We start from the raw sequence: 16,808 nt of genomic DNA, 5'->3' as shown, positions 1-16,808 counted from the left end.
CCAGGAGAAGGAAAGAGCATTTGTAGCTCAGGAGTGATGGCTGAGGCTGAACGCCAGGCAGGCATTTTCACAGGGGCCTAGAGTTCATGGAGATCAGGATATACACCCCCTGCTCCTTTGCAGGCATGTGGCCCAGAGCAGCCAACCAGCTTCTGTGTACTGTCCCCAGCAGTGGCACCTCCTGCAGTACCTGGCACACAGTATGTCTACAGATATTCACCGAGTGAATCGAGTAGGAGAAGCCCTCCGCAACCTGTCTCCAGCTCAATTTTCCATAATTATTCATGTTCGTTTCATCCAATTTTTATGATCTTTTCAAATTCTATAGAGTCTCTTCTCTTGTTGCTAGTACCCACCTATATGAGTTTTCTTATATTCCCAAAACATATCTGGGGGAACAAAGGCTGAGTGGTGATGATTCCATCTTTTTGAGACATTCCTGGAGATTATGAAGGAAAAGAAGGCTTCTTTTCCCTTCATGCTTCATGTATTTCCCTTCAGGAATACTGCCAGGAAGAGTAGAATTAACAAGGTGAACTGTCATCATCATGAATGTGACTGTGGCCATTACTATTCTCCCCTTTAAAAGCATTTATGCACCCGTGGTGAGGCTGCAGAGCTAAATACTGAGTGAGTTAAACAGATAAGACGCTTTGCTCTAGAAGCTTGTAATCCAATACTAAGAGGTCTGACACACCAACAAATAAACCTTAAACATGGATGTTAATTAATTGTGCAAACAAATTTCATGAAGAGCTTTTACTGGCTTAGGAGAAGGAACCATTTTCAAACAGATTAGAAATATCATTTACATAAAGCCAAACTCATGAAATATAAACAGGGACTAAGCTGCTTTGATCCACTAATCATCTTTATCTATTCATTAAAATGTCTCTACAAGACCACTTAGTACTATAGCTTCTTTATATAACTCGAAAGTTAGGCAGAATTATTTGAAGTCTGTGATTCCAACTTTTCCTTAAGTCAAATAGCCCTTCATAATGATCCAAGTCGGTGAGATGTCTAAGGCTGACTGTTATAATGACTAGATTATAAGTGCTGTCGGGGCAGGCATTCTGCCTGTGTGTCCATCAGGGCAAGCCTAGAGCCCAGCACAGGGCCTGACACATAGAAGATGCTCAATAAATATTTGCCGTGTGCCAAGTACTGCTCTAGGTGCTAGGGATTCTGAGGTGTTTCCTGTGTTGTGAGCGTGTTGTGATTCAGCTCCAAGTGCACTGAAGTTACCCCAAGTTCTTCCATCCCTGTGGCCTCCAGAAAAGCTTTTGCCTCAAGATGCACTTGGTGGCCAGCAATGACTCTGGGTGGAGAAAGGGGTGCGGGGAGGGAGGAAGTTGTTGCTGGAAATCACCGGCAGTGGGACAAGGGGAGGGGTCAGTGTAGCACCTCTGACTCGCTGTGTGTCTACCATGGCCCGTCACTGCCCTTTCTCTCCCATCCATGACTCTGAAAAGGGACACATGTCCTTCTCCACCAGATGGAGGTGACCGCTTCCCAATTTATTTTGCTACCATTATGGTCCCCTTACATTCTTGTCTCCACTCAGATTTTTAAAGGTCATGTATATCTAGAGGCCACCCAGTGAGACGGAAGAGAATAAAATGTCTTACAGGTCCTGACCTCTGGGCTTGACTCAGAAGGCACTGGAAAATCGGGGCCTCCATTGTCTCGTCTACAAATGAGAGGAGAGCTCTAAACAAACCCACAAAAGCTCGTCTTCAGGTCTCCCGAGGAAGTCCTTGGTGGTTAAGGATAAGAGGTGGGGCGAAGTGGCGTCAGCTGCGCTGGGTTTGTTCCCCATCCCGCCTCAAGGGCCCCCCCCCACCCCGCCCAGGTTAAGTCATTAAGTTGCTTTTGGCAGTTCAATCAAGCTTTTCTACTTCAGATGTAATGATCTCTATATAGCGCCAGTTCTTTTATGTTCTATATGAAACTGCACTGTATTTCTTTGAAACGTTAACATGCAACAGAAATAAACCTACGGGGATTTTTCCATATGGATAAGAGGAATGCAGTGCCTCGTTGTAGTGGACTCTCGGGGTGGGAAAAGCATGAGTCTGGGAAATGGGCCTCCACCAAGTTTAGACGGTCGGTGCCTCCGTGGCAGAGTCAAGGCCAGGCCGTCTGGCTTTCTGTGAAGCACACGTCTCACCAGGAGGAAGCATGATGGGAGGTGTGCTCGCGGACCTCTGGCTTCAATCACACGTCCTCAAGTAAAAGTATATAATGACACTGCCCTCCAGAGAGCACACCCCCTCCCACTGTCACTTTCTCGCCACCAATGCCCCAACCCCCACGCTCAGCAGGACAGCTGCCGTGAGGTCACTCGTCAGACAGAAGTCACACCTTCTGCCACCTTCTGTGACACCCAGTCTGGTGACCCCACCTCCATGGACAAACTCCGGGCTTCCTGCATTCCTGGCTGGATAATGTCACCCTTTCTCTCCCACTGAAAGAAGCACATCGGACTGCAAATGAGAGAAACGGATAGTACTTTACGTTAAAAAAGTAAGTGTGTGGGCTTCGCTGGTGGCGCAGTGGTTGAGGGTCTGCCTGCTAATGCAGGGGACGCGGGCTCGAACCCTGGTCTGGGAGGATCCCACATGCCGCGGAGCAGCTACGCCCGGGAGTCACAAGTACTGAGCCTGGGCGTCTGGAGCCTGTGCTCCGCAACAAGAGAGGCCGCGATAGTGAGAGGCCCGCGCACCGCAATGAAGAGTGGCCCCCACTTGCCACAACTAGAGAAAGCCCTCGCACAGAAACGAAGATCCAACACAGCAAAAATAAATTAATTAATAAAAAAAAAATAAGTGTGTGGTTTGCATGCTTTAGTGTGTGAATGATTATAATATTAATTGTAGTTATACCTGGTCTTATGCTGCTTATCTTACTTATAATTATACTTCTAACTGGCCCCTACATAGAGTACATCACGAAACCAAGATTAGACCAGTGCCTTCCAGATTATTTTCGTGCAAGTCCCAGGTCACCCTGGCTGGAAACAGTCTTTCTGCTGGTTCAGTGCCTGACTGGTGCCCTGATCCCTTTGTCTCAGAATTCCAGGGAGAGGGGAAGGGATGGGGGAAGGAAGGGACAGAAGACCCTAGGCTTGGGGACCAGGCCCACCTGAAGATGTATCTGCATCAACCCTTTTAGGAACCAGAGACTGGGCCACTGTTATAGATGCAGGAAGATAGTTTCTTATGTGGTTCATTTCAAGGTGTTCTGGACAGGGCCGTAGTGGGGTGTATGAGTACTACAGGTTGGCGAATAGTACCTCTTTAGAGCGACAGCATTTAAATATTGGTTCACATGTACTCAGAAGAGAAGTAGGGTGTCACTCAGAGCAGGAGAGGAGAAGGAGACTGCAGTGGAGACATTTGATGTCACTGTGTCCAGGGCAGTTCGGCTCCGGTACCAAAGTTCCAAAACTCCTCTTAGCAAAACCAAAGTCCACGCACACTTAAAAATGGCTCACAAGGTACATTTTCTGTTATGTGTACCTTACCACAATTCAATTGTTTTCTACAGTTTTGAAAGCCCTGCAGTTACTTGTACCCACCCTCCTTAGAAGGCAGCCTCTCAGCCATCCACTATGACCGCAGTGTGTGTGCCCCCGCGGGGATGCCACTCCCACCTGCATGATTCCTGCTCGTGTGGTTTCCTCCATCTCCCTCCCTGGCCAGTGATGCTAGAGCAGCCCTCGCAGGCTGCCTGGTCTCCTACTTTACCTCTGGGCCTGGGAAAGCCCTGCCCAATGCCATGGAACATTCCAGGACTGGATGCTTTCCGTTAGAATAAACATTGCTCTATTCAACATAATCTTAAAATGTAGACTCTGTTGGAAGGAGTAACTTAGCAAGTTAGGACTTTCCCAGTGGGTGATGAAATAGGGGGTGGGAGGGTATGGGAGGAGGCAGGAGAAATCATCGAGAAAAGGGAGAAGAGCACCAAGGAAGAAGGGCAGAGGGTGTGGGGTAAACTCCAGAAGGACCACTGGTGAGGCTGAGGCCACTGAAGACCGTGAACCCGGGAAGAATCATGTTGAGGGTCAAGGTGAAAGGGAATCAGTGACCTAAATAAGTAAAATCGTCCAACAGTTGAGCAGCCACTCCCTTCAGCAAGACTCGCAACCTCCCGAAATGAGTCCTGTTAAGCGGGTGGTGGGAAACTGGCAAGGTGGTGTGTACCATCCTCCTTCTGAGGAAAGTAAAAGAAAGAAAACAGCCACCGCTTTCTTCAACTAAACGTTTTTATAAATCACAGCTTATTTACCCATTGAAGAGTAAACCATAAGTTACTTCACCCAGACATTTATCTCAGAAGAGACAGTTAAGAGATGACATCCAAAAACGAAGTTACCCCAAACATAGCTGAGCCAGGTCTCGTGATGGTGTTTCTACATCTCATCATAATGTTCCCCATCTCTTTCTAAGCAGTTCTAACAATTCAAAATTGCATTTCTTGGCTAGAATGGCACAGAAAATGCTCCCCAGAAATCCCACCAGTGGTCTGGTTCAAAAGTAGAACTTGGGATTCCTCTGAAGGGGAGGAACAATGAAACTGTGCCAGGGAAGTGATGAAGCATCTTCATGTCTTATTCCTATACCGTGTCTCTTGGTCTCTCCTGCCTCTGCCTCTGTCTTTTGTGTTATGGGGTCTTTTCTTTAATTGGGTACAGTTCTGTCAAACAATACAAGGCTGTTTTCTTTCTGCCAAAATCAAACCACATCTCCAATAATTGGAATGTCTTAATTTACTACTAGTATATGTAACCAAAGAAAATTTTACAGTACTTCCAAACCACTTTCACTTCTTCTCCTTCTCTCCCTGACACCTTCTTGTTTTAGCAAACAAACCGAGCCCTCATTCTCGTCCTTGCCTTTGATGCAGAGCCCCACACACAGAGCCAGCGTGGCACATGGCACAGGTGCCTACCTTGCCCAGGCCTGGGGTGTCCTTCACCTTGTTGACGGCCCTCAGCAGGCAGGGTGGGGCCGGGGGCGGGGAAGTCTGCAGAATCCCGCTGAAGCTGGTGGCAAAGAGAGGTGGCTCGGCGACAGAAGAAGCGGAAGGCCGATGTTTCTTCTTTTTAGAAGATAGATTTAACTTCTGGGCAGCTCTGGAGGGAAAAATTCAGAAAAAGACAATAAAGGAAAAAGTATATTCACAATTCACAAAAAGTATATATTCACAATCAGATATGCTAGGGTCACTTTCTGTTCCTTCTCTTAAAGAAGCCCCTAATTCTGATTGCAGCTCAGCGGTTCTCTCTTCTTCCTCCGAGTGCCTGGTGGTAGCCCCTGACTGCAACCGAGTGAACCCAGGGAGCTGCCCAATCACTTACACGGCAGAGCGACACCACAGCATTGCACGGTCCTGCAGCTGCGATCTACAAAGAATTGTTGGTTTTCCACAAACACTCAGCTTAAGCATGAATAAAGCTGGCCATCTTTGGGGATACACAGCACTTATTAGGTTAATCATTCCATAACTTCTGGTATAAACTCAAATGTGAGAGACCTTATGAATTTTTTAGAAACTCTAACACTTTGTAAAATCCAAACCAGCCTGAGGAAGAACCACGCGGTGACCACTCAAGGCATGTTGTGGACGTGATTGTGGAAGAAAAACACACACCCCAGCACAACGGGGAAATGCAAATCAAACGGTTTTAGAAACATAACACCCAAACAGAATAAACTCCAGCCAAGGTGTAGGGTTCTGAGACTAGGCGTGGCTCACGTGGAAAACAGGCTTGTATGTAGGGTGGTCTTTCACCACAAAATGCAGTTCATGGGCAAGTGCAAGGGGTGATACAGTCAGAACCCACAGAGGTGGCAGAGGACGCAAACAGAAAGGTGAGAGGGAAGGTGACGCATCGTTAATAACATTGATTGTTCACATCACATCTTCCACCGTTCAAGTGTTCTGCGACACCTAAAACATGACAATCTTATCATAGAGAAGAAGGGAAAGTCAGGCAAGGGCATTTCACAGACGGTAACATACTCACTTCCGGGTTCATTCTTGGTGTTTTTCACACTATACTCATGTTCTAAGAATTCCAATTTCCTTACCAAAGGTTATTAAACATTTTAGCTGCTGCTTAAAACAAATGGGCTACCGTGACTTTATTCTACACATCAAAACCTTACAATCCATCCTGCGTTCTTACCAATTGCATAACAGGTCATAAGCAAAGCAGGCCAAAAAGATTAAATCAGCATCGTTTGCACCCCTTTCCCCCCAACTTCCATCTTAATATCCGAATCTTAAGCTCTGGACTGGTTAGTTTTAATTTTGTATCAGTAATTGCCGTGCTTTTGACAAATCCCCTGAGCTACAAAATGGCCACTGAACAAATACAGCAAAGAGAATTACCACTTCAAAGCTTAATTTTCCTTAGCTGTAAAACTGAACATCTATTTCACGAGAGCGAAATACAGAGGAATGGGATGCATGAGGAGTGACAGATTGTGATGGAATGATACCCGCACAGTCCCAATGCCATGTGCCAAACTTAGGGACCTCTATGGTGACTCTACTGTAAGGTGATGAAAAATGAAGACACTAAAAGGAGATTTCCACCATGCTTTCTTTTCCCAAACAGCAAAAAGAAAAACCTAGGAGTAATTTTTTCTCGTGCTTTCTTTGTCACGCTTCCTGATGCTGTCCCTCTAAAATGAAAGGTGAAGTGGAATTGTTCAGCGGCTGGTCTGGCGCATCTCTTGGCAGTTTTCCTTATTCTGTGAGATTCTCTCCCTGAACAAACAGTGACTCCTCCAAAGGTGGGTGTGGGCATCGCATGCTTCTGACACTCACGCCTCTGCTCAGCAGCCCCTTACTGCTTTCAAGTCAGGACGCCTATAGGCAAAGGAGAGTTAGAAAGAAGGCGGAAGATGATGATCTGCTAGGAACCGAAAGGTGGTGTTTAATCCATTCACGTTAGGATTCTTTTGGATGGTGGCAAAAGGACCAAGGAGCTGCTGTGGGTTCCCGGTCCAAATGTGGAGACAGAGAGGAGGAGTGACACTCAAAGGCAGCTCAGAAGAGGTAGTAGCCTGCTGGCTTCTTTTTTCCTTTTTCTTATCTCTACTACCCATGCCCACTTACTCTCCCCACATAGACCCTGCAGAGGAGGAAGTGAGGGTCCTTGAAATGAAAGTATATGAAGGACATTCCCAGGAAGAGCAATCCAGTGCTCTATTCCCCTCTCTCTCTCCCTCTCTCTTTCCTATAACATCACAATTTCACTGTATTACCGCATCATTCCCAAAGGCATATAAACATGCTATTATTTCTCCCACCTCAGAAAAGAAAACACAAGCCCTTCTCTTCATTCTTCTTACCCAGCCAGCTACTGCTCTGTTTCCTGCTCATTTTTGCAGCAAAACTCATGGAAAGTGTTGTCTCTACTTGCTTTCTCTAGTTCATCTCCTCCCTTTGCCTATAAGCTCATTGCAGTCAGGCATGTGGTCCACAGCTCCTCTGAAACAGCTCTTGTCAAGGCTGTGAATGACCTCCACGATTGCTAAATGTCATGGTTCTGAGCCCCACCTTACCTGCCCAATCAGAGCACTGATGAGATCCTTCTACTATTTTATACTTTCTTCTTTAGGTGCCAGGACATCTATGGTGACAGATGTTAACTAGACTTATTGTGGTGAGCACTTTGCAATTTATACAAATATACAAATCTCGACGTACACCTGATGCTAATATAATGTTGTATGTCAATTATACCTCAGTAAAACAAAACAAACAACAACAAAAACACACTAAAACGATTCTACTCAGATATCCAATAGGTATCGTAAACTTGCATCTCTAAAGCTAAATTCCTGATCTTTCTCTAAAAAGCGGTATGCCTTTAGCTTTCCCTATTTCAGAAAATGGCAATTCCATCCTTACAATGGCCCAGACATCTTTGCCTCCTCTTTTTCTCACACCAGACATCCAATCCGTTAGGAAATCTGTTGGCCGTAATTTCGAAATAGACCTATGATCTAACCCCTCTCACCACCTTTACTGATATTGTCTTGGGCTGAGCCACTAACCTCTCTTGCCTGGATTACTGCAGTAGTCTCCTAACTTGTCTCTCTTCTTCTGTTACCTTCCCTGCCACCTCCCATTGCACTGGCCCAATCTATTTTCCACACAGTTGCCAGACTGATTCTTTTAAAACATAACCAGACAAGACCCTCCATTTTGCTTCTCATCTCATAGTAAAAGCCAAAGTAACTACAATGGCCTATAAGGCCTTCCGTATATCTTCCCTCATATCTCCCAGACCACCTTTCCTACTACTCTCTTCTTCAGTTACTCTGCTCCAGCCATAACAGCCTCCAAATACTCCTGGTACGCTCCCACCTCAGGGCCTTTGCACAGGCTCTTGCTTCAGCCTGGAATGCTCTGCCCTAGATAGAGATAGGCATACGGCTCCCTCCCTTACCTCCTTTAAATCTTCATTCAAATGACACCTTATCAATGAACCTACCCTGCACACCATAGCAGACTGTAAGACAGCTGCACCAACATGTATCCCCTCCCACATGCTCTTCTATGACATGAAATTGACATGAATTGAGAGGTGGAATCTATTTTCCTTCCCTTTGAACCCAAGCAGAACTCTGAAATTGCCTTGACCAACAGAATATGGTGGGAATGATGTTGTATGGCCTCCAGGGTTAGGTCATAAAAAGCAATATGGCTTCTACCTGTCTCTCTCACCCCTGGCACTCAGCTTCCACATCACAAGAAGGCCCAGGCCATGTGGAAAAGGCCATGTAGAGAAGAACTGAGGACTCCAGTGAACAACCAGTGTCAACTACCAGACATGTAAGTAAATGAGCCTTTAGATGATTCCAGGTGCCACCCTTGAAGTCTTCTGGCTGAGGCCCAAGGCATCGTGGAGCAGAGGTAAGACATCCCCATTCTGTCTTGTCAGAACTTCTGAACTCCAGAAACCATGAGAGGTAATACACCATCATTGCTGCTTTAAAGCCACTAGGTTTGGCGGTAGCTGGCTACATGGCCACCTACTCCCCATCTCCTAATTTCACTTGCCCTGCATGCCTTACCCACCCACCCTCCCCATCATGGCACTCACTATCTTCTAACATAGTAGATGATTTACTTAGTTATCAGGTTTATTGTTTATTGTCTGTTTCCTCTCTAGAATGTAAGTTCCAACAGGGCAGACTGTCATACCTGCGTGTTGAATGACGTGAATAAAGATTGAAGGAACTGGGAACATTTAGCCTGGAGAATATAAACCTGGAGAAAGGGGAAGGAAGAGTTTTTCTAAAAAACTGTCTTTAAAAAAAATGAATAAATAACATGTAGCAGGAAGTATTTTTCAAGCAATAATGCCAGATAGTTTCATAGGCCATCATTTTGAATCTCAGAAAACTTTGTGAGGAAAATAATAATAGGACTCCCATTTAACAGACAAAGAAATGAGTCTTAAAGAGTTAAATCCAGATTCCTTGGACTATCTGACCTGAATTTGAACATCCAGCTGCTTCAGATACTAGGTAAATAATAAGCAAGTTACTTAAATTCTGATAATGTTTATAATGTGTGTAAAGGGCCTAGTATAGCACCTGGCATATAGTTGGCATTCAACAATACTATCATCATCAATATTATTATTACACATATTATTATCAAGCCTCAGTTTCTGCATCGTAAGATAGAGCAAAAATATTTTCTACCCTTATAGACACTTTATGAAAATTAAATAAGAGTGCAGGTAAAGGGTTTAGCACACAGGAAGTACTTAATAGATGGTACTTTGGAGGAATACAATACGTGGTGGAGCTGAGACTGAATCTAGGTCTCTGTTCCCCATATTGCTTCAGATCATCTCTGAATAGGCAGCAAAACAGGCAGGTGAAATGTAAAGGCATTTGGGGATTTGTAAGTGAAAGGGGCATCTTTCTAAAAATTGGAGTAATCCATTAGTGATGGGTCTGCTTCATGAAATAGCTTTTGTCATTGAAAGTGTCCAAGTAGTAGCTACAAAACCATTTACAGGGACTGTCAGGGAGATGAAAGCATGCATTGGGAACATCAGATGATTTCCAAAATCTCTTCCAATGCAGTTTCTGAAATGATTCCTGGAACCTCTATTTCATTTAGGGAAGCCTCTGTTGGCTTCAATGCAGAAAAATAGGAATACAGTAAATTATTTGGAGAATACATAAAAAATTACTCTCTTCTGAAAACAGGTATATAAGATAAATACATTAGAAGAATTCTAGAATTTAGAAATCAGTAGAAATCACATTTTAGAGCCATATAGTGTATAAGAACATTTTACTTTAATTTTGACATCATCATCACCAACTGTTTGATCTCTATTTTATATGTTGCGATTTCTTGGAAGTCAGCATCTTCTGATCTTTTTATATAGTACTTCAATGACACGCAGACAGGAGAAGGTTGAAGTACAGAAATCATTCATGTATAATTGTATTATTCAGTGACATAAAGAAGAAGCAATCGTGAAAGAATTGAAAAGGAAAAGACATTCGGGCTAGAAGTGTATTTTGTGTTATTAATGCCTTACACAAGTTTTCTTCATAAGGAAAGGGACAGATGAGTGGGTTGTCTTATAAGATTTTAAACAACAAAAAATTAACCTAAAAAACTATTATAAGTAATATTCACTTGTCTCATTCCTACCATGGACAGTATCACATATTTCCGAGAGCTATTCATGCCTGCACACATCTTTAAATATCCATGGGCTTCATCTAATTCTCTGAACCTTATTTCAAGAAAAAAAGGTGGCCTCCCTAGCAGGATGAAATTAATATTCACTAAGCTCCTATAAAGGAAGTGATGCCATGCTAAAGCAGTATCAGACTTGTGAGGATAGGAGCAATGATGTGAACCTGGAAAGAATTTAAACCTAGTGAGCTCAGATTTTTGCTCTGGGCTCTACCCTTTCTCTCCATTGCCTTACTCATCTCATATAGGAGACAATTATCCTAACACATCTATGTGATGCCATCTGAATTCAGGAATCAGTTTAGAATTGAGATGACCTTCACATGGGACAGTTACTGGTGCTCATTGGCCAGATCTACCTGGATTTAAAAGAAAGAGGCAGGGCTTCCCTGGTGGCGCAGTGGTTGAGAGTCCGCCTGCCGATGCATGGGACACGGGTTCGTGCCCTGGTCCGGGAAGATCCCACATGCCGCGGAGCGGCTGGGCCCGTGAGCCATGGCCGCTGAGCCTGCGCGTCCGGAGCCTGTGCTCCACAACGGGAGAGGCCGCAACAGTGAGAGGCTCACGTACCGCAAAAAAAAAAAAAAAAAAAAAAAGGCAAATGATTATCTAGTAAATTTAATTGGTTAGGTGGGAGAGAGTCTTAGGTCTCCGTTATACAGATCAGAGGGGAAACTTTTGGGGCTTTTCTGACATTTCTTTTTTTTTTTTGCATTTGTGTGATAGACTATTTGACCTTGCATTTTCAGAAATACGGAGTGTTTCAATGGAAAGCGCTTCATTCTAAGTGCATCCCATGAGACTTAAGTTGGGGGTCTACCACCCTTAGTGTATAGGGATTACTAATACATTGACCTAACAACATTTTAAGAATTATTAGCTTCATGAAGAATAGAACTTTCGGGGCTTCCCTGGTGGCGCAGTGGTTGAGAGTCTGCCTGCCAATGCAGGAGACACGGGTTCGAGCCCTGGTCTGGGAAGATCCCACATGCCGCGGAGCAACTAGGCCCGTGAGCCACAACTACTGAGCCTGCGCGTCTGGAGCCCGTGCTCCGCAACAAGCGAGGCCGCGACAGTGAGAGGCCCGCGCACCGCGATGAAGATTGCCCCCGCTCGCCGCAACTAGAGAAAGCCCTCGCACAGAAACGAAGACCCAACACAGCCAAAAATAAATTAATTAGCCAAAAATAAATAAATTAATTAATTAAAAAAAATGAGTATATGTATCTCTAGGGTTAAGAAGATGTAAAAAAAAAAAAAATAAGAACTTTCCTTAGGGAATACCAAGCAGGAATATCAGGCAGTATAGTCATTTTTTAAGAATTCTCTATCCTTTAAAAAATTCTATGTCCCATGTGTTGCTGACCACATCATGAAAGCATTTCATCCTGTCTGAGGGGGGTGTTCGACTGTGAGATGCTTGGATAGGTGGGTAAAAGGTTTATAAAAATTAAGAGGTCATGCAAGCTCTACTAAATGGGACCCGGGCGATTGATTGGTGAGATATTAACTGAAAAACTGCTCAAGAGGAGGGCAGGGTAAGGCCCTCAGAACTGCCACATCTGCTGCCCACAGAGGGTCCTGACCCAGGAGGGGGATGAGAGTGGTAAAATTGCCACCGTCAGCAGGTAAAAGACAATCCAGGCTGCAATTTAACGTGACAGTGGCCGGGCGCCAATGGCTTATGTGCCATGATAAAATATTTCAATGCTCTGAGGATTGAGACTGTCTGATAATAAGCAATGACGTGACAGATCACAGCAGCTCCCAGGAAATCCATGGGGTCAGTGACACAGGGGTAGAAGAAAATAGAACGGATTATAAATAGCGAGGATATATGACAAGAGCCAGTGGTCTGAGGCAAAGCGTCTGGAAACAATTAAGATATCCATCTATATGGAAAAAAATACCAGTTATGCTTCACTTTGAAATAACACCTATTTAAAAGTATTCTGGCACTGCCATGAAGCATGTTAGTCATTTTGGAAACTCTCCAAACAGGGAATAAAGAGCGTCCTCCTTCACCTTTCCATTTTCTAATTGGCTGTCACTGAGGTCATTTCTGTGTCTCCAGAGACGGAAAAGCATATGGGTCTTGGGGTTTTTCTGATTTTTATGTAAATGATCCATTTCATTAGTGTAGGAAGGTAATTCATGACATGACTTCAAATAAAATGTTTACTGCTAGGAGACAAAACATGGCTGACCGTTAACCTCAAACAATATTGTGTTAAAACACTACAGCCAGACACTATTATACTTTGAAAATGGATGGATTTTTGCAACTTACTGCAAGCATTAACCCATAGTGATAATCTCTATGAATTTTCCCTTATTCTTCTCTTAAAAATTTACCCATTCATCAAAGCTTCTACAAGTTGCCCTCATCAACTACTTCAGGCCTCAGCAATTGGTCTTGAGAGTCTATGTCTTATGTTGTAACACTTAATGAGATGCTGCTTTGCAGTGTGGTCTTTCCTTCTGGGTGCCATTAGTGTTGCCTCCATCACTGAATTATCAACTCACTGAAGGTCCATACGTGTTTCCTTTCTTCTGCAGCTTATTTCCTGCCCCATAGCTTTGTACCTTTTTGCAAAGTGCGCACCCACTCAAGGCTTCTTAATCGATCTCGCCTTTGGAGTTACACCAACATATGCAAAGTCCCAAGACTATGTATCTGGAGTTCTAGAAATGCTTAGACCTTGGAATGTTTTACTCTTTCTAAAGCATTTTGCACACATTGTCACATCCATCACACTCAGCCCTATGAGGCAAGCAGAGAAGGTGTCTGTACCATAAATTACAGATTTAAAAAGCAATGAAGGCACAGAAGTTACCTGATTTTATCCACAGTCACAGGACTAGTGATCTTCATACCTGGGATCTAGGATTTGAGTTTTCTGCTTTAGACTCAGGGTCGGTCTACCACTTCATGCTGTTATGCAATTTAGTACATAGGAGCAGTTATTTTATTTTGTTTAGGCAACATAAAACCAAATGATAATCACTTGCCTAAAAATGAAGACAGAAAAAGCAGTTACATATTTTTGTATGTAACTCAAATCAAATCATATATAAGCATTTACCAATTACTGATCCAGTTGCTTAGCAACATACCTTCACATCACAGGAGGAAAATGTCTCAGCTGAGTGAGTCAGGTCATGCCCAGAATTAGGATGTGAAAGGCAAATTATATGAAAATGGTTTCTCTGTTCCTATAGTCCCAACCCGGAGGGAGTCCTTGCAATGACAGTTACAATACAACAGCTACCACCACCAGGCACCATTCTAGGTACCATCCTCCACCGCCTCATGCTTCTCCCTCTACAGACACAAAAAGAATGCTGGAAGCTGCTGAGAATGCAACACAATGTTCTGGAAACTCAATCAATCAATCAATACTTATTGAACGACAACTATACACAAAAGAACTATGCAATCCGTAGGCTATGCACGTCACTCAAGCCATCTCTGAGTCACACCGCAGCTGCTCTGTGTTCAAGAATCTACTCCTAAATTGTGGCAATGAGAAGAATCCACACCACCCAGCATTACTGAGAACTTTCTACTGGCTCCCCAGCAGCCGAGAAAGAGAAGCTTGGAGAAGCTGGAAGCTTTCCCTGAACTGCTCACCATTCACTCGTGCCTAGCGATACAAAAAAAGTAAAAAGCAAAATTTGAAAACCATACTGTTGGTGAATATGGCTAATCCATTCGTTTCTGGATTTTTCATGGCCCAAGTGAGAATGTTATGGGTAAATGAAAATATGACTAAAGGCAAAAACAACGGGATGAAAAGGAGCCCATTCATAAACTAATTTTTTTTTTTACAGAAGCTATTCAAAGTAAAATCTTCTCCTTTGCTGAAAGTCAGGTTCCTAGGAAAGTGTTTGCTGAGACAAGCTCCTTATGTGAAAATAGAAACACTTTCATACACACAATAAAGCAGGAGATATTTAATAATAAAAGAATTAGCCATTGGCATGGAAGGCTAAACAAGAGTACAGAGCATGAATCTGTTATTTCCTGGCTGTGGAAATCTGGATTTTAGGAACACTAAATAAACACTGTGTCTGTGGCAGAATCTATGACCTGCCAAGGCCCTTTGTCTCCGTCTCTCTGATGCTCTGGTTTCTCAGGGCTCAGGTAAGTTTCCTCGGTGTCTGCTGGGATTTGGAGCATTTTAAGAAAGACTCTTCCACTTGTCTTGCCAGGGGTTAAGCCCTTTCAGCTCATTATACAGCAGCTGCTCAGTACTCTGTGGTCTCCCAAGCTCTGTTCACCTCGGGCCGCGTGGCAGTGGGATACCAGACATCGCGGCTGATCTTGGCAGCTATGTTTAATATTTCATGTGACGGGGGCTTTGAGGGAGCGCCTTCACTAATGGCCAAGACGCCATCTGCAGGAGGCTAGGTTCCAGGGCCCAAGAGGAGGTTCCCAACGAACTCCTAAAGAACTTAATCTCATCCAGAACTTGACAAGTTGGGGCTGCACTCTTTTGGCAGCCTGGGGACACCTGGGCCTTCTTTTTCTATTTCCGTGTGTCCGGCAAACCTAGTAAGTCAGACCCGAACACTGCCGAGACAACCAGCTCTGGTCAAGCCCTAGAGGAAAACACGTCAGAAACTGGGAAGTTCTGTCTCTGAGCATCAGTGACCTCAGAAAAATGCAACTTGCTTCAGGCCTCATCAATCTTTCATATTTTAAGAGAGAGCACCCCACTCTTTCAAGGACACTGGAGGATAGAATAAACCAAAATTTATTCTCATTTGATGTGTAATATAAAAGGCTAAAGGAACATACTGCTGATTTGTAAGCTGCCTTTGACGCCATGTGACATACACTTCAGCTCGTGACTCCATAGCTGATAGCTTCTTTATTTCATTACTTGTCTCCAGGCAGACATGCAAGGCTACACTTTCTTCCTGCCTGCTGATCTGGCGCGGTAGACTCCAACTCCGACACTCCTAAGGACTTTACCGAGTAGGGAAAAAGCAGAACGGGCGCAGAGGTCTGGAGGTGCGCCTCCAGGGCACTCTGCTTGAAGGGTGTTGACTACAGATGCCCTGGATAAGGCCACGTGGGGGTAAAGCACAGGGCAGGCACACTGCCCCATCCCTGTGGGACACAGCCTTGCCTGCTGTCTGACCTGGTGACAGTGGTCAGGCACCTGATTTGAGGACTCAGCTCCAGCTGTGCTCCAATTCTCCCCACTCCTGATACCGCTCTATAGCCTGTGCCAAACCCTGGTCTTGGTCATCCCAGACTCCTAACCTGGCTTCCTGATCACCTACATCTTGGCTTCTGTTTGCCCACTTGAGTTCAGCTTAGACGCCTTCTGCCCCAGCCTGGATGGATCTCCTTGTCTTTCTTCCTTATTTGCACTAAGGTCCTCATGCACCTTTCCCTGTGCCAACTGACTGTCTGGCCATCAGTCCCTTCTGACCAGATGCTCCCTGCTGCAGAGCTTTAGGTCCCTGGCCTGATCTGCCCAACCCGAGCCTGCTTAGTACCAGAGAAACCAGGGCACTTCTAACCTCCTCTGGAGCCAGAGCTTTGCAAATTGGGCTCAGTGAATAAATTAAAAGAACTGTAGGGCTTCTCTGGTGACGCAGTGGTTAAGAATCCACCTGCTAATGCAGGGGACACGGGTTCGAGCCCTGGTCCGGGAAGATCCCACATGCCACGGAGCAACTAGGCCTGTGCGCCACAACTACTGAGCCTGCGCTCCAGAGCCCGCGAGCCACAACTACTGAAGCCCATGCACCTAGAGCCCGTGCTCTGCAACAAGAGAAGCCACCGCAATGAGAAGCCCGCGCACCGCAAAGAAGAGTAGCCCCCGCTCTCCACAACTAGAGAAAGCCCGGGCGCAGCAACGAAGACCCAACACAGCCAAAAATAAATAAATAAAGTTAAAAAGAAAAGAGAACAGTAAACACCTAAGCCACCAGACCCAAGTCAGTGCAATTGTAAGTTTAAAAATCCATCCCCAAAAAGTTGGTTCGGATTTTCTGTAGTTAATTGTTAGTACTGCTGTCTTTCACGG

At 44.6% G+C, this 16,808-nt stretch overlaps 1 protein-coding gene across 2 annotated transcripts in view; it reads right to left on the bottom strand.

Annotated features, from left to right (window-relative positions):
- KIF26B (kinesin family member 26B) overlaps positions 1 to 16,808 on the bottom strand; it is a 500,361-nt gene that overhangs the window by 154,557 nt on the left and 328,996 nt on the right. For both annotated transcript variants that reach the window (XM_067729537.1, XM_067729538.1), the window contains one exon: positions 4,960 to 5,143. In XM_067729537.1, the coding sequence (XP_067585638.1) occupies positions 4,960 to 5,143 (184 nt within the window). The remainder of the gene's footprint in view (positions 1 to 4,959; positions 5,144 to 16,808) is intronic.

Source organism: Pseudorca crassidens, chromosome 2 (genome assembly GCF_039906515.1).
Source record: "Pseudorca crassidens isolate mPseCra1 chromosome 2, mPseCra1.hap1, whole genome shotgun sequence".
Classification (NCBI taxonomy): domain Eukaryota; kingdom Metazoa; phylum Chordata; class Mammalia; order Artiodactyla; family Delphinidae; genus Pseudorca; species Pseudorca crassidens.
This window is presented reverse-complemented; position numbering and strand designations above follow the sequence as displayed.